The sequence below is a fragment of the Phodopus roborovskii genome, unplaced genomic scaffold (genome assembly GCF_943737965.1).
Source record: "Phodopus roborovskii unplaced genomic scaffold, PHOROB, whole genome shotgun sequence".
Lineage (NCBI taxonomy): Eukaryota > Metazoa > Chordata > Mammalia > Rodentia > Cricetidae > Phodopus > Phodopus roborovskii.
The window spans coordinates 7,382,727-7,401,980 of NW_026126433.1; the positions used below are offsets into that span (position 1 = coordinate 7,382,727).

General features: G+C 38.7%; 1 protein-coding gene across 1 annotated transcript in view; it reads left to right on the top strand.

Annotated features, from left to right (window-relative positions):
• Positions 1-19,254, top strand: part of LOC127223341 (EGF-like and EMI domain-containing protein 1) — a 650,856-nt gene that overhangs the window by 620,746 nt on the left and 10,856 nt on the right. Inside the window, exons 17-19 of the mRNA XM_051185850.1 lie at positions 6,503-6,634; positions 11,143-11,271; positions 13,824-13,949. Of these exons, the coding sequence (XP_051041807.1) occupies positions 6,503-6,634; positions 11,143-11,271; positions 13,824-13,949 (387 nt within the window). The remainder of the gene's footprint in view (positions 1-6,502; positions 6,635-11,142; positions 11,272-13,823; positions 13,950-19,254) is intronic.

Here is a 19,254-nt window from a genome sequence, read left to right on the forward strand (position 1 = left end):
CCTATGGAGTGTGCCTTGAGTCCAATTAGAAAACTGTTGGTTGCCCCTATGTCACTGTTGTACTGATGAACATATTTTTGTCAGGCCAGACATTACTGTAGTTGATGGCTATGTTGTACTATCCAGCACTGTGCAAGCTAGCAGGGAGAATGGCTCCCGGTCAGCATCAGCTTGATTTCTCTGTTTGGTGATTATGGTATATAGTAGTGTCTGTGTCAAAAAAATTCTTACCATCAAATTAATGTGCTATGACAATAGCCTGTGTTGTCTAGGGAGTCTCTGAGATATCCCCTGAGCAGCAACTCAATAATAGATATGATGCAGTACCTGACACTGGACTTCTGTATAGTAACATGTGTTTCTAGGCAAGCATAATTCCTCCATGTAGGGTTAACTTTAATTAAACTTAAAACATATATGCTTCTTTGGGAAGCTTATAAAATAGTGGGTTTTTTCTTTATGGCTTTTTCAAACCAACTTGCTGATATTTATCTTTCTCCTACCCCTCCTTTCCATATGCTTTATATGTAGTATATATGTAACATGTTACTATGCATATGTAGTTCCCATACAAAATTCACTAAATTTGAATCTCTCAAGAGAACTTGTGTCATATGTTTTAACATCTCCACTGTTCTAAACTCTGAGCCACATCTGTTCCCAATAGTTCATGTTACAGGAGGTCTCTGTGACTTTGTGATACCATGAGAGAGTCTGTCAGGTCCCAACCCAGACTAAACTACAGTGACTATCAGCACACTCTCTTCTCTCTTCTCCTTTAATGGGCTGTGAGAACTAAGAACATTGTTTCAAGGAACAATCACACCAGTTGACATCATAGGTCTTCCTGCAAAAGAGGAAAGAGATGTGGAACACTGATAAGAACCACCCCCAACAAGTCTGCACATACTCAAGGACTGCTGGTGATCCCAGGCAGTGGTATCAATGCTACCCTCTGTTCTTGAACTTCAAGAGGGACCCAGTTGTTTGGATGTCCTGACTCCCATATATTTATTCTCTGAATGAGGCAAAAAGGTTCGGGTGAGATCATGCATCAACCTATGAAAAATGAACAATTAAAACAATGAAGTTGTCAGTTCTTTATAAGATTGCAAATCAATAACCTTCCTGTCAGGCTGGCTGCTCCACTGCACCATTAGTTTAATACAAAGACATTCCGAGGAACTGTAGATGACAGCTGATCCATCATTTGGTGGTTCTGAGCTTCTGATAGAGACCTGAGCAAAAGATGCTGCTATAAAACACAGAGGTCAGTCTCAACCTGTGAAAACCAATGTTTAAGGCAAATTTTGAATTCTTAAAAACTGACATGGTGGAGGACACTTCTTCCTATAATGCAAGGCACACATGCTTGTGTGTGTGTTTGCGCGCGCACACATTTATGGAAAAACTGATGTACAATACATGGTCAAGAAATTTGTGACAGCCACAGTGAAGAGACTGAGGCTATAAAGACCCTGCAAGTTGGACAGGTCTTCCTGAAGAAGCTGCTATGTAACATGCAGAAGGCTATATACAATTACTGAGCAAATGCAAAGTGAACACAATGCATTCTCTTACACTTTTGTTTGTGTGCCATCTTAGGAAGCATTTGCCAATCCAAATAAAATGACTGAATACAAACAAAAATCTTTAAAATCTTTAGCTGGTATCTCACTTGACTTCTGCTTTCAGGAGAAAAGTATGGAATTACTTTCAGAAGTCATCTTAAGTGAGAGACACATAGGGTAACAGTAAGACATGCATGAGAGCACAGCTAGGGCAGGAGGGCTCAAGAAATCCTGGACTTTAATAATTCTCTGATTTTGTTCCAATTTGAATCTTATCAAAGTTGACCTCTTAACATTTAATAACAATCTGGGATACTGCCAAAATCAGCAAGACAAAACCAGTACTTCTCCTTCACAATGGTTTGGGCATTTACTTTACCCAGATTATAGCTTCACAATCAAAATATGTTGTTATCTGTAATTCAAAAAGCCATTGTCCATTCATTTTTTTAAAAACAACTCTCCTTGGTCAATTCAAAGAGCAAAATGTAGCTATCATCCACAAGAAAGCCACACAATAAAGGTTTTCTAGTTATTCTCTCATCATGGATGATGTCATCTGGAAGATGAATCGGCTCCACTGGTTCAAATATGACTGACCAGTAGTTTCCCCAGCCCATGTGGCTAATAAAACAAGAATAAGAACATTCTAGTGTAACGATGTTTCTGGCTGACAGCTGCATTTATATCATGGTGTCTTCAAAGTTTTGGGATGTTGAACTATGTCTTACTTTTACTGAAACTCTGACAGAGAGAAAGGGGAGACAGAGAAAGAGATAAAGAGAAACAGAGAGAGACAGAGACAGAGACAGAGACAGAGACAGGAGGGTGAATGAGGTATAGAGACAGATACACAGAGAGACAAAGACGCAGATTGGGACAGAGAGAGACAGAACAACAGAGTGTGTGGGGTCTGGGCAGTCCTGAGTTTATCCTGAGAACAGTCTGGGTTGTTCCTGGTTTCAATACTCACATATCACATTGTCATAGGAATTACTGTGTATATAACAGTCTTAAATTTGTTTAAAGAAGACTATATGGAACACTAGGATGATAAAGAAGTTCATGGTCTGGAAGTTCTCCTGGGATCCTGGGGAACTTCATCTGAATTTCCATTGTCAGTGTCTCTCCTCACAGCTCTCCCCCTTGGTCTCCCTTGAAATATTTTCTGGAATCCCAAGATGCTTCCACTGTTTTCTGGGCTCTGACCTCTGAAGAATCTCAAATCATTCTCAATGTGACATATTAAATGATATATTTGGGTTCCATTTACTAAGTGAAAATATCTTTAAATTATTGGCTGTAGTCTTTCCATACATTTTGTCATCATATAGTTAAGAATGATATGGCATTCATTTTTAAGGAGGTTGTACTTTAAACTGCTATTAGGAATGTGACCATATATAATAACATGCCTCCTAAAGAGTAAGTTCAAAGTCATGTGCAGTGGTAAAGAATGCAGAAATAGTAGTAAGCTGAACAAAGATCACTCAAAGATGTCCATGTCCTAATTCTTGGAACCTGTGATTGAATAACTTTATATGGAGAAAAAGCATTTTTGTAGATGTCATTAATTAGAGCATCTCAAATTTTGAATTAATTGAATGGGATTAATTAAATCACAAGAATTATTATAAGATCAGAGACCCCAGAAGCTGTTGCTTGAGGACATGAACCACAAGCCGAAGATTGTTAAGTGGTTTCTAGAAACTATGAGACAATTAAATCCATCTCTCTTCTAGCTTCAAGAAAGAACATTTTGACTTTTGTTTTCTGTCCTCCATAATGATGTGATAATGAAACTATGTCACCTCAAGTTAGTAATTCATAAATGCAACTTTGTTATAATAGTCATGGGTCACACTCCTTCAGAATCACTCAGCCATTCATGATGGCCATTCCAGGTCCCCTATGGAAACGATTCTTCATACTTTTCTCTGTCCTCCTTCCCTTGATCTACACACACTGCCTCTGATGTCTTATCAGATCAGTTGCATAGTGCCCTCTTCACAAAGAGTCTCTGGAGTTGTACACTCCTATCCCACACCTGCCACTCCTAGTCCTAGTGTTACTCCCCTTGTCACTCCTGCACCTTCACAATAGCTGACATTTGGCATTTGCTTGGATGGCTGTGTGATCACGTTTATCATCTTGCTACTGTTAGCTTGATGACTACACAAATCTGGTTTTGCTTATTCTTGTAAACCTGGTGCCTAGTGGTATTCACAAGCAGCTTTTTGGTGGGTTTAGAATCTCCAGAATTCTGTAGGTCATGAGACAATGTGGCACAGTTCATTTGGAAGTGAGAAAGGAAACAGATGGACTTGGCTCTGTTCTTTGCACCTTTGTTTGCCGAGAAAGTGAGCGTGCCAGCCTCTGCATTAACTCACATGCTTCTGAAGTCTTGGATATAGTCACCATTTATCTTTGTGAGGGACAACTGGGAGAAGATGCTGTGTGGTGAATGGATAGTAGAAAAAGTGTTTTCAGTTTCTAAAATATTCTTTTGTGTAGCATTTAGGTCTTTTTTTTTTCTTTTTTAACCTTATTTCTATTTCCATTTTAATTTTATTGCCTGAGAACTTATCATAAGACCATTAAGAAATCAAGCTTCTCTTGAGCAGGGCATTTATAACTTTTATTGTTTTGAGTTCTCTGGTTCTCACAGTCAAATCTAATGCTTCCTCTAGGCTTCCCCTAGAATGGAGAAGTGAATAGTGCTTCGGCATAGTTTCATTAAGCTCCCAAAGAAGAAATTGCATGAGATATTACATGTGTTTCAGTCAATTTCAATGTGAGGAGATCAGAGGCCACTTTGGGTATCCTTTCTTAAGAACAGTCGACCTTGTCTTATTGAAGCAGAGTCGCTCACTGGCCTGGCATTCACCAAAGAGACTATGTGGGCTGGTGACAAGCCTCAAAGTCACATTTTATCTTCTTTCCCAGCACTGGGATGACAGCTGTGCATTGACCTTCCCACAAGTTTTCTATTGAGGGTGCTGGGGGTCAAATTCAGGTCCCCATGATTTCTGAGAGAGCACCTTTACCTACTGAGCCATCTTCCAATCCCTCAATACTTGTTTTGAAAAAACAGTTTTCATGAGTAGGAGAAATATGTATAAAGGATCTTTAAATAGTAGACAATCCCCCCCCCAATAGTTAGGCTACATTTCTCTGCATAGTTTGCACAAACATACCTCTTTTATTTAAATTGGTTTTAAATTCGAGTATTCAAAAATACTTTTATTGTTGAGAATTTCATTTGACTATATCAACCTCCCATTTACTCCATTTATTTATCCCCTTATGTCCCCAGTAAGTCTCTCTCTCAAGTTCACTATTTCTTTTCCCTCTCCTCCCACTCCCACTCCTCCTTCTTGATAGTCCACTAAGTCCAATTAGTGCTTCCTGTACAAGCATTCCTCCTTACAATGATCTGTGTCAGAGATTCTATTCATCTTCCTGTAGGAAGGACGTTTGGTTTTAGAACTATACATACATTAAGTTTTTTAAGGCCACCGATAGCACATAGACAGAGTATCTAGCCACAGATAGAAAATGTGGGCCCTTGGTCCACATACGCATATAGTCCCCTAGATGGCAAGTTTACCAGCCACTTTCACACAGCATAATTTTTTGATGGGTCATTCAAATCACACCAGCTCAGATTTCTCAGTGCCATTATGGCCCATGCCTCACAATGGAAACTAGGCAAATAAGTTGAGCTGCTGTAATTCATTACCCAGGTCCTATAATGTTCAGAATCACCTTAGCACCTCTCTGTCTAGTCGATTGCAGTGTGCTGTGGGCAAGCTTTCACTGGGAAGACCAAACTTCATTACCATGTAACTGTCACAGCAGGTACAGACTACAAAAGCCAGAAAAAAAATGTACAATCAATTCAACTTTGACTTCATAAAACTTTGTAAGACTCTAATGAAGACAAATTATTGCATTAGTTGATTGTCAGCCTTCTGTGTAGATACCTCCCCTTAAGGAGTTGATAGCATGTCACATTGGGGGAGAAAGAAGGCTCCCAGTTCACTAACAATGAAGTGGAAAAAGCAGGAAGGTCTCCTACATCCACCCCTAGCTGTGGTTGGCTCTTCTCCCTCAGACATTAATCAGTCCAGTCAATAAGCTTTGCTGACAGTAGAGCCAAGTGTGTCTTTTCGAGTACCTGGCAGATTCACGATGAATGCTTCATGAACGATATTTGAGTAATCGATATTTCTAAATCAAAGAGTGTCTGTTTCCACAGCAGAGTCTGGTAAAGTTGGAGGGCACATTGCTAGTCTGTTTTAGGTCTATAGATCCTAATGACCAACTTGCCTGCTTCTTTTTCCACTGAATTTGTTTGAATTGCCATGTGTCCATAACCATGAAACCCAAGCTGTCTACTTGATTCCATGTTCCGTGCAGAAAAATACCCATATCCCTTTTTCCTTTTTGATGTGATTTAAAAGTCAGATGAAGGGATTTCACTGTTGAGACTACATAAAGAAACAGCAGAACACAGCTGAGGGGCTGACAAGCGGCACAAATACAGTACCTGCTAATGTGCAGGGCGAAAGCACCTTGAGACTTTAAAACAGCTACCCCAGAAATAATATCTTTATCCAAATACAAGGTCCCATATGAATTATACTATTATTTTAGCTGATTTTCCTTGACATCACACTATGATTTTTTTTTCTATGACAAGAAAATTGCAGCCAAACCTTGACAGTCAATCACAAATTGACTGAACAAAACAAAATCAAACAGTGAAGTAATCCCCAGGCAAATTTAATGAAACCCAAATCCCAAAGGGCTGTGCACTTCTGTAGGCAACGGTCTTATTTAATAAGTTGCCCCTGCTTTCACTTTTAGGACCATATTTACACAGACAAATTCAATTCATTTTGGTTTGCTTTTCCTCTTCCTCTAAGTCTGCCCACCAGGCACGTATGGGAAAGACTGTAACCAGGTATGTCAGTGTTCAGCAAAGAACCAAGACTGTCATCCAGTCACTGGGAGATGTACCTGTCTGCCTGGCTACCATGGGGACCGCTGCCAGCTCCGTAAGTACGGTCTGTACAGCCTAGTACTGCACTAGGCTGGACTATTTATTGTTCAGAGTAAAGGACGAAAGTGAATGGAAGCTTCAACCCCATAACAAATTGTGTGCAATATTTTACTTGAATAGTAGAAAGCATTATCTTCTAGTTTTTCTCTGTCGCCTCTTCTCCATCTCTCTTTTGGTCTTTTCTGTTCAAACATTTCCCCCAATTCTTCACAAGTATCCAATATAAAAAGAGATGAAGAAAAAAATATATGAAATTATGTGCTTACCATTATACATCAGCAGAGAAGAAATGACCACATGTTTAAAGTGATTCAAATGTAAGTTGATCCCATGCTTGCTTCAAAACAAAAATTAAATGAATTTTTATTCTCTAATGAGAACAGTAACTTGCTTAAGTGACAAAATGCCAGTTGCTCTTGGCCCTGTAATAAAACAGCACTATCCCTAGACACAGAACTTTATGTTGTTTTGCTGGAATGATTTAACAACCAAAAAATAGTTATCTAAGAAAGAATACACTAAAAAAAAAGTCCAAAAAATCATGTGAAAATGTTCAATCAACTATGTTGTTTTTAAACTTGCAATTATTTATAATGCACATTTTATGGGAATAAAAGTAAAATGATTTGGCCTCTGTTTCATTCATTTTCCCAAGCTGGCTGTAGCTACTCCTACCTCCAGTCACTCTAGCCATTTTTTCTAAATGCAAGGATCCCTGATCACACCAACTTTCTAAAAGCCATAGAAAATATATTCCAAATATCATTAATACTTTTTAAACATGTGCAACTAAAGCCACAATTAAACATATATGAAAACTGTTTCAATTAACACCTTTAAGATCTATAAGTAGTGCAGTCATTCCAGTTGAAAGTGAATAACTAAAATACAAAATTTCTCTAAGTTTGTGGCTATGGTCAATCTTAAGCATCTTGTCCTAGAAAGCTATTGTTATATATCTCAGAAGAACTTCTTGTCCTAGAAAGATATTATTACATATCTCGGAAGAACTCCTTTCCTGACCTCAAGGATATCTTATATTAAGAAAATAGTATCAGGTTACATACAACATGGTGGTATTTTCATTTCCAAAGGTGAGCTACATTGGGTTAAGGGAGGCAGCCTCACCTTGTTAAAGTGAAGCTGGTTGAGCCAGGAGCAGCTCCATGACTCTCAAGTGGGCTTAGCTCCAAACAACACGTGGTTGGATATGGCTGCAAGGGTTCCTTGGCAGCATCCACTGTAATTACAAAACTATGAAGAAAGATTCAAGAAAATAACCATAAAAGGTGTAGCTGGCTCCAAAGCAAAACTTCAGCAGCCAAGAACAACTGGGCTTTCGTGTTCTCAAGTTCAGAAGGGAGAATCAAACGTTTCTTTCAGCAGAGGTCAGAGGAAGCAGACAAACTCACACTGAACATCTCACAGCTTTTCCATAACTCAGAGATGGGACACTTAGCCTGAGTGTGTGGCTCTCACATAGGAAAAGTGCAGTTAGCGCCAGAGGATGTGGACTCACGGTCCCATGGATTTCATGACCAACGAGAGGGCTCACATTATTGTAGACCTTGGAAAACTTACACTCTTCTAACTGCTGCCTGCCATTTACAAACACCCTTATTTGAGTTCTCAGTAACTAGTCAGTTATGTGAAAGGTCTTCCATGTTTCAAATAGATGCTTTTGGAAATGTGGTAAGAACAGCTTTACCAGGAGGATATGAAGGCATTCATAGAAGCTTGTCATTGATGACATTGCCCATGGCCATAAACATTCATTGTGAGAAGATTTTAGTTTTTCCTTTTTCAGAATAAAGCCAAATTGTGTCACAATGCCTTGCCCATATGTGTGTAACCTTTTCAAACACTAGGCAAACGGACTGGGGAAAAGAGATTAATGCTATTCATTTGCTTGGGAACTATGTGCCTCGAGATACAGTAGCAGCCTTGTTTGTCTAAGTGAAATGCCATTCATACAATTACATTGTGCAATGACAGAGGGGTCTGCCACAGAGCCTTCAACATTTAAACAAATCAGAACGATAAATTCCAAATCAAGGGTTTTTTTTATTAGAATGAAAGAGGGGAAGATTATGGATGGGGGAACATGGTCATTTTGTAATGGAAAATAACCCAATACCCCTTGCTGGGGAGAAAGAATAACTGCAAGAGATGTAGCAAAAGCAACGCCATGTTAAAACAGAACATCAGGGAATGAGGGAGGGAAGACTTGACTTTATTATGAGAAATTTAGTAAAATCACTTTGTCCAGGGTGTGTCTTGCTAAGTTTAGTCAATCTCTGGGATGTGTTCATGAATCAAGAAGTCCAACTTGCATGTCCCACAGGAGTGAATGAGAAAGTGGCATTGTCCACAAAACAATTAATTCTTAGGAAAAAAAACTACCACAACTTCCATAAGCCATACACTATACTTGGGATGTAAATGTAAATAAGTCAGTGAGCCATAGATTTATGCATATGTTGTCTTATTGCTGATGACATATTCTTTAGCAGATAATTAAGCTGAAGGGTAAAAGGATGTGTTTTTTTTTCTATTTATAACAAAGAAAAAGTAATAGTGACTTTAGTAAGTACAAGTCAGTGATAAGATAGCTGCAGTGGTGTATGTCCTGGGTGGAAATGGCTGTCTCATAGCTTCACCTCACTGGAAAAGCAATTTAAAATCTGACTTTGTGTCTCTTGGTTACTTAAATTTGTTAGATGCTCACACTAGGCCATTCTTCCTGCTCATGGGATGTGGTATTTCTTTATCCTCAGAATGGTAGCCACAATAATGTATATATTTTTATATAAGAAAGTCTCTCTTTTGAAAGAGGAGCTCTTTTCCTTAGTTGCACAGAAATCCACACCATGACCCACTTCTGAGTTATGACTCTGGAGACTTCTAGAACACCTGCTACCACTTTAATCTCCCTTTAGGAAGCAGCATGCCTGGCCACATTGGTTCTATCTGTATTGCCTCGGTTTCCTTGTTTGTTTTCCTCCAGTTGAGCCACCATACATTTTTCAGCATCATACATTTTTATGAATCCTTAATTTTTGTAAAATTGTGAAAGTTACATTCTGAGACACAGTTAGACATGCATGAAAATGATCGTCTCTTAATAAATGGATAAAGAGGAAAAGGGTACATCTTATTAAGGTACTAACTCTATGTCTACCATTATATAGTACATTTTAGAATTGAAGGTGCCTCAGAAGCACTGAACACCACTAAGAGTGCTGGGAGCACTGCTATGCCTTGGAAGGAGGGACCAGCAGAGAGGACCCAGCACAGGGAGGAACAGAGTAACATAGTAGCTCAGACAAAGGAGCAAACTTGAGCAAGAACAGTGCTTCAGGGTTCACTTTAGTTTTCACCACACTCGATTTTATTTTTTAAGCTGGAAGGCAAAAGGAAGAAGATGCAGCTGCTTTCTGAGTCTATGGTCAGATCTAAGTCTCCAAGGAATGGCTATGGGTTTGGAGATAGAATTCGCATAAAGACTGTAAAAAGTGTGACTTCATGAAAGCCCCCTCTGACTAGTGTTGTCATATAAGATCTGCATCAATTATTTTTCTCTTGTTGTGATAGAACACTCTAACAAAAAGCAACTTAACCAAAGAGAGGTCTTATTTTAACTCAAACGTCCAGAAGGGGACAGTCAATCATGGCTCTGAAGATCTTCAACAGAACCATGAGAACAGCCTGACAGTAAGCAGAACAACTATATTTCATGCATGAGAGAGACACACACACAGAGAGAGAGACAGAGACAGACAGAGACAGAGAGAATAGGAATTGAGACCAAGCCACAAAACGGCATAGTCCATCCCCATGATATACTTCCTTCAGCTAGGCTCTACTTCCTAAAGGTCCCATAATCTTCCCAAGCAGCAACTAAGAACCAAGTATTCATATATATGAACATATGGGAAAAGTTTCTTCTTCAAACTACAACACAGGCCTGTGCAGGCATTGAGGTAAAAATAGAAAATAAAAACTAACTAAAAATGAAAAGTATCCTCTACACTTGGTGCCTTTTGAATTCTTACATTTATCAAACACACCAATATTATTTGGTCATGACAAAATATATTTAATCAGTAAGGAAGGGATGAATTTGAATTTGCCTAGGTTGTAAGAATGCTTCAGAAGGTGATGTCAGAGAAGCTCATAGGAAGCCTAAAGATTTATTAAGGGACAGTATCTCATATGACATCTGTCTGTCTGTATATACACATGTACATATATGTATATGTGCATATATGTGTAGATGTTAGCTATTGTCCTGTATTTGTTATCCAATAATCTGTATGTCTTTCTGTCTTCTTGGGTATCTATCACCATGTCATCATATGTTTGAATCAGTAGCTTGAAGGCAACCAAAATTGCCAATGAAGAATAATTGAATTATTGAGTTAAGAAAGGCATGGGCATGAGTTTGAACACCTGAATGCTTCAAGTTGCAACAACATATGAAATTGTGCTCTCCTGGAACAGGGTGCCCAAAAGACACTTATGGTCCAAACTGCCAAGAAACATGTAAGTGCCTGAATGGAGGTCAATGTGGAAGTCCACTTGGCACCTGTACCTGTCCTCCTGGCTTTTTTGGGGCAGACTGCAGTCAAAGTAAGTTATTCTTGCCTGGGTTTTCAGTCAGTATACTTGTCTAGTTTATGCTGTCTTTGAACTTGTGGCAATCCTACTGCTTTACCCTGTACTTATGGGGAAGATAGGATAACTATTCCAGTCTCCAAAGTGTGTAAAATACTAAGGCATACTTGTTAAGGGCCGCAGGTACGAGAGTGAATGGTGGTACAGTATTTTACTTGGGGATTTAATATAGTTACAGTAAATGCAAGTTTATCTAAATCACATGTTGAGAACTAGTAATGTCAAATTTGAGTTGATAGTTGAAGTCATTAACATTAGCAAAAGAAATCTTTCTGCCATAAACTCTTCTACCCATAAATACTGGACTCGAGTTGGAACTGGAAAAGTATGTTAGGCAGGGTCAGCTTAAGGATTTTTGTGTTCATAATGTCAACCTTGCCCCAAGTTTCAGAATTTTGTCCATATTCAGAAATTTTATGCCTCAACAATAAGTAGTTTCTCTATTCATCAATAGGGAGTGTCATAAGCCCAAACACCTTAACTGTACATCACAAAACTTATTAGCATCAAGTATAAGAAAGTTGAAGATCCTTTAAAGTACATGTTTGGACACTGTGAGTTTGTACCTAGAAAATGCATCTCATTTATCATCAGATCTGCCATTTCTAAATAACTGGATAGTTTCTACTTTCACCCAATAACTAGGTGAATGAATACCCTCTGATGCCTTTGGCCCACATGGTAATGATTAATTATGAAACTCTAGTGTTTGAACTCAGGATCACTGATGATCTTTTCAGAAGATAGATGAATCAGTGAAAAGAATAGGCTAATAGAGAGAGAGAGGTTAGAAGCTGGGCTAACTATCTGTTTTTTAGGCAAGGGACCTGAGATGGGGTTATTTAGGTTATTCACTTTTGAGTCATTCATGAAGGTCATATTATCTTCAGTAATCATTAACTTCACAACTAAAACAGAGAGGCACCATCAGTATGCTTATAAAAGTAGATGACCTTCAGTAACTCTCTCATTCATGCTTGTACATGTGTACACATAAATATATACACATACATAGATGCATATATACATAGACACATATGCAGATATCCACATATGCATACATAAAGAAACGTATACACAAATGTACATTCACAATACACATCAAAAACATTTACATTTACACATACATGCATATACACATGCACACATACAACAGATACAAATACATATATACACACATGTGCACATACACACACACAGACACTGCACACACACACAGACATGCACACACACACACTCACACACACTTCATTTAAGGTCTTGCTGGAAGAGGAGTGTTTGTGCTTATTCAGGCCATTAAGCTGGTGTACACCAAAGATAATTTCTTTGCTTGTGTTTCCCACAGTGGCTGCTGCCTCTGACTTACATAAGGACAGTGTTCTCTGTTAATTGTCCTGTGTCAGCATGGCATTGTACTAAGTATAAAAATTTAATAGGACAAAGTCTCAAATCCAAAGAGCTGATGATAGATGCCTTCGGGATAGGGCCTCTGCTTCCTCAACTGCCAAGTGATCTTTGAGTGAAAGCCATCCCATAAACACTTCCCGAGGAAGGTTCTGGCTGGCTCCTTTATGTTTGTTCTTCAAAGAGAGTCAATGGGAGAAACATCCCTACACAAGAGCATGTTCAAAGTCTATGGCCCCTAAACACTGGGAATGCGTTGTCTTAAGAAAGCTGTGATCTCGTAGGAGCCATTTTCCTTGCCTTGACAGATTGGTAGGTTAGAGCCAAGTATGCAGCCTGTCTCTAGCAATGCCAAGGGTTTCTCATGCTTATTTTCACACTGTTAACACGTAGCCATCTCAGTTGGTTTTTATGGATGTTTCTTTTATCTTTGTTTCACACACTCATCTCAAAACATTTTTGGAACAATGCAAAATAGATCAGTTAGTGCAAAGTTAGTAAATCCATTGATAATATTTGAAAATGTGAGTATTATGGTTTTTATATTGAGGTTAGGAATATAAAATAAGATTCCAGAAAGGAAAACATATTTAATATTTTTGCAAAAACATTATGTCCAAAAAGAACAAACACACACACACACACATACACATATATATGTACACATACTCATACACATATGCATACAAATACACACATACGTACTAATTCATATTCTCTCTCTCTCTCACACACACATGTATGTATGTGTTTATATATGTGTGTTTGTATGTGTATGTACGTGTATGTAACATAAGATTGGAAGCTTTTGTTTTTCATTTATAAGTTGAATGTACCAGACACAGGTTTTGAAACTAGATACAGGCATATATTCCACATTGGAGATGAAACTGCTCTAAGAAAGCAACAGCTTAGAACTTACTACTTGGTTACTTTTTAAAATAAACTTTTAGGTTGGAAATCATACTGTAGGGAAGTCAGCAAAATATGATTTTAGGAAAAAGAGCCATATATTCACAAGTGTCTAAAAGTCTTGAGTGACAGATTTTCAATAAGAAAAATAAGCTTTGTGTGACTTTAATTTGTTTGCTCCTTTTGTTTAGCATGCCCTGGAGATTATTATGGGCAGGATTGTGTCCAACGGTGTTTCTGTGGCTCAGGAAAATGTGATCCAGTGACAGGAAGGTGTCATTGTCCACCTGGCCTGATGGGATCAAAGTGTCAGCAAGGTAATAAAGTATGCTAAAGATTCACCATAATCATCCAAACAGTAAACATGTTGAACTGTGATCACAAGTCTGGTGTCAGGACTGTGGCATGATTCGCCATGCTTCTTTTAAAATGGAGCATTAATTACATGGTAGCATGTTTGCCTATTGTGCTGTTGAGGCAACAGACTCTTGGAAGGCCACAGAAATTGGTGTAGAAATTAAGAAGATTTATGTATACACTTTGCTAGGAGGAGCAATTTAGGCAACAATAGTGGACACTCTTGGAAAACTATTAAAATATGTTAGAGAAGTTTAATTACAAGATGATAGAATCTGACATCCTCCTCAAACTACAGAGGCCTGCTGTGAGATAAAAAAGGGTATATGCATGCAAATATTGCATTGTCTTAAACTATAGAATTGCTTCCCTGGAGCCTTCATATTGATTATTATCATACAAAATTATAAGCACAGAAGAACCATCAAGTCATCCATGCATGGACCTATTGCGAGAGTGCTGGCCATGACTCCTAGCTGTGACATTTGAGCTGGCATTCCCCTTGCTGTACGAAGAGGGGGTAACCTACAATTATATGTTGATAAGGACTTTGTAAAAAGGCAGGCTGGGTGGGATCATCCTTAATCTTCCCTGGTTTGTACAGAGTGGGACATACTGGAATCTATAGATGATGGCTAAATAGTCACACACACACGTATATATGAACACAAATGCACATATAAACACACATACACATATATAATATGAACACCTACACATATGTATGCATGGGGTTACAAATACCATATAAACACACACACAAACACAATACAAAAACATGCATATACATATGTACTCACATAAGTACACACATGCATTTCCCACAACTTGTATACATGAGCTTCATTCTAGATTAAGAAACCTTCCAAATTGTTAGTACCAGTTTTTCAGCCTGAAGCCACACTACCCCATAAGAAAACGTCTGGTGCATAAAAGCTAGTCAATAAAACAAACGCTCCACATTAAAAACTAGAAAACAAAGTGTTTAAAACTCTGTTTGTTTATTAGTGTTGATGCCATAAGAAGAACCTGAAAAGTAAAACATATGAATCTAGATCATGAAGGTTTTACTTTAGAGCACAGGAAACTATTAGCCAAAAGTTCTCCCAGCATCCAAAGGACCTGTGAAAGAGTGTTTCCTATAAAATGGGATGCTAAGACAGAGATGCAAGGGTTCATAGAATAAGTTACAGAACAACACAAGAGAATGGATACTAAACTTAAGAGCTCAGAAAACAATGAAAATGAAATTTAGAGCCCACATCATGCAAATGCAGGGCACCTTAACAGCAGAGAATGGGAAGACTGATGGCTGCAGAGAAGGCATGGAGTATGTGATGAAAATGAGGAGAATGAAAGATCAGCTTGGAAATAATAGTGTAAAAAGAGGGGAAAGAAAAAAATGTTCAAATATATTCCTTGGAAATAAAAGAAGATTGACTAAACCCCCTGTCCTCGAAAGGAGGTCTGAAGCCGCTGTGAGTGTAGCTCTGAGGAGTCCTGTGCCTCACAGCAGTGCTCAATGCTAGCATATGATTAATCAATGTCTATTCCTATCTTGGGGAGAAAATGTGATCCAAGTATTTTATTCACAGTTAAACTGTTTTTCCGATATAACATGGTGGTAAATCAACAGCTATTTTTTTTTAAATAAAACGTTAGTGGAAAAACGATATCTTTACATTTTTAAAGGGACAATTGGAAGATAAATCTGAGCAACAAAATGAATAATGAAAAACTGTAGTAACAGGACAATTGATGACATTAAATTGTTTATGTTTTGCCAAGTTTAAAACAACTGCAGACATTATGACTACATAACAGAGATAGATGTTCTAACAATATAGAGGTTTTATCAAATGTTAATGATTCACAAATTGAAAGAACCAAATGAAAGAGTGTAAGTCTACTGGCCCTCCTTCACTGTAGTTTACAGGGTTGAAGGCACAATTCTCTATTAACACATATGGTTTAACTATGACAACCCAAATATTGTAAGTGTTTAATTGAAAACTCTAGAAATTTGAATGCTGTAACTGAAAATATAAGAATAAATTTTATCCAACTAAAATTGGAAGAAAAGAAAAACAGAATTATCTTGTTTACATTACCATCAACACTGGAAAGCAAGCATAATTAAGACATTACCATGTTATGTAAGACCACATGCATTTTCTAAAGACTCCCAGATTATAAGACTCCATTTCACAGTGATGACACACACTCACTTTTCTATAAGGTACTGATATAATAAAAACATGACTCATAAGTGAATCTAGAATCATGGGTTTCACACAAGTAGATGATGTAATGATTATCAGAGGTGAGGTAGTTGTAGCTTGAATGGAGGAAGAAAGGGGTCATGTTGATCATAGGACACAGGCTTACAGCTAGGTGTAAGCAGTAACTTTCAGGAGGTTCCCTACATAGTAGATAAACACACTGATTACGATGGAAAATATTTTTGAGCAACATAAAGAGAATAGGTGCTATATGCTATTGCCAAAATGAGGCAACTAAGGCTGGTTTAATTGCAAAGGCCAGACATTGTGGTTTACACACAATGTATGTGATGGTTTAAATGAGATTTGTCTTGTACAGGCTCCAGTATTTAGATACTTGGTCTTCAGTTGATGGCATTGTTAGGAGGTGGTTTGGAAGGACTGGCCTTGTTGAAGGAAGTATGTCACTGGAGGTGGGCTTTGGAAACTTAAAGTCTTGCTCCATTTCCAGTTTTCCCTCTCAGTGTCCTACTCCTGCCACAATGCACAATGCTAAAGTGCCTCTGTTCCATTCAGCTGGACTCACCTTTTGAAACTGTAAACAAAAATAAACCCTTTTCATAGGCCACTTCTGATCATGGTGTTTTATCATAGCAGCAGAAAATATGCAATTGTAAACTGTACCTAATAAGTACATAAAAAGATGATAGATGATGAAGATAGACAATAGATATTATAGACTCATTTTGAGCCCTTGAACAAATGTCCAATAATCAAACATGGTGACACATGCACAATCTTGGTAGATGAAGACAGAAGGATCCCTGGAGTTTGCTGGACAGTCAGGCCACCCTAACGTCAACCTTCATTCAAAAAAGAAACCCTATCTAAAGATAGAGGGGTATGGGCCTACTTCAGACAGGGTCTGTGTTGATAGCCATGGCCCATGTTAACCTCCAAAGGCCATTGACATGTCCAAGGTGTGGGCTGCAGCCTGAGGCCATGGTGATGTCTAGATTGTGCTGCCACTGAGGGCCGTGTCTGGATCCTAGATCTATGGTCCTGCTCTAGCTGGGAGCTTTGTTTGTGGTCTGTGCTGTCACCAGAAATCACATGGAAGCCCAAAATCCATGCTCCTGCTGACTATAAGGAACAAGGAAACTACTTTTGTGGAAATATTGAACTGCAGACACAAAGTTGAGGGAGAGGGACAGGACATGGAAGGCTTATGTGACTCTGCTCCCACACTCCTCCCAAATGGAAAAAGAAATGTAATAAATGTAATAGCCCAGTTGGGAAGCCTAAACTTGTGGTGGGATGCTGCAGTTTAGCTCCCTGCAGTTGATGGCTTCTGGCAGGATGTTTTTAGTTTTGTGAGGGTGGGTCATGGAGTGGGGTGAATATGAAAGGACTGGGAGGTCATTGTGTTTAGGATATATGATGTGAGGTTCCCAGGGAATCAATAGAAATGTTGTATTGAAAGGGGAGCAGGATGAGGATGGCTCTTGAAGTACAGCACTCTGTCCTCCACATACGCATGCATGGGAGTACACAAGAACCAGCACATGCATGAATACCACACTCTGTTATCTGCCTAACAAAGTGAAAACATTCCTCTTTCTGACCACTAAAAACTGGTCCTTTAAAAGATCTACACAGGGAAGAGTCTTCACTGGATTTAGCCACACATTCTGCCTTACCTTAGCTGAAGCCTCATGCAAATTGGGTTAGGGGTTTTACTCTGTGTGCTTGCTTGTTTTTCTCCTTTTAAATCCCTCTAAGGTTTTAATGCTAGCTGTAGTTAAGAAACACACAACAAGAAAAAGATATCCTAAATTTCTCTCCTGCTGCTGAAATTTGAAGTAGGCTTGGTTAGAGGTTAGAGGTTTCAAATTTGAGCCTTGACTTCTGGCCTTATTGGTTATCTGAGTCTGCACCAGGCTTTAGTCTCCAAGCCTCAGTTTTTCCAAGAGAAAATTAAGAACACTGTTACCCACATCACAGGGGTGTTTGGGAGCATTAAATGAGATAATCCATGTGTGAAATATCATTATGTAAAAACTCCATGAACTAGAGGTTATAAATGGTAGGCCTTTGGCCAAATCTAGCCACAAATGTGTTTGAATTGGCTTCAGAATATGCCTTCCATGCTGTTATAAAATGATTTTAATTAGTTGCCAACTCTCAAAGATTGAAGAATTTTATGTAATATATGGATATTGAGTTTTCCTTAAAAAGTTGTATTAGATAGAAGCATGGGGTCATTTTTTTTTAATGGCAAAACCAACTAATTATTAGAATTATCCTCATCTTACAGGAGCTCTAAACTCATATTGATGGTACTTGCTATCACCCCATGACATTCCCCTGGCATGAAGGGAAAGGCCCTTAGTCCCTCTTCTCTTCACTCACTGGTTTCTTAACTGCTGTTGGCAGTATGTTTAGTTACCACCCTCCTCAGCTCAACAGTGAAGCACCAAAGCATTGTAGAAATAACTGCTCCTCTTTCCTATTGATTTTGAGATGGTATATAAACCATATTGGTTACTTCTTCTATTACTGTGATGAAATATTCTGACAAAAACAACTTAAAGGAGAAGAGCTTGCCTGGACCACCGTTGTAGGGGACAGTCCTACCTGGAGGAAAAAGCAACAATTGTGGGAGATTCATGGAGCTGGTCACAGTGCTCTGCAATCAAGAGCAGAGAGTGGAGTGTCACTGCTCAGCTTGCTTGCTTTCAGTGCAATGCAATTTCCAAACAAAAAGATGATGGCACCCTAAAATCAGCTAAGCTGATCACTACATTCCTTCACTGTCTAACCTACCCTAAACCATCTCTCAGGTGTGCCTACAGCTTGTCTCCTGCCTGCTTACAGTTCCATCTGAAGTTGATAGTCAGTATTAAGCCTCCTACTTCTTGACCCAAATTACTGCTGACTGTTCCATAGGCAAGCTCTATGTGCCAGTTTACTGGGCACACAGAACCAGCCCACTAAATGTTCATGGAGTGACTGTGACCTGAGTGAGCCCATGGCAGTGCTG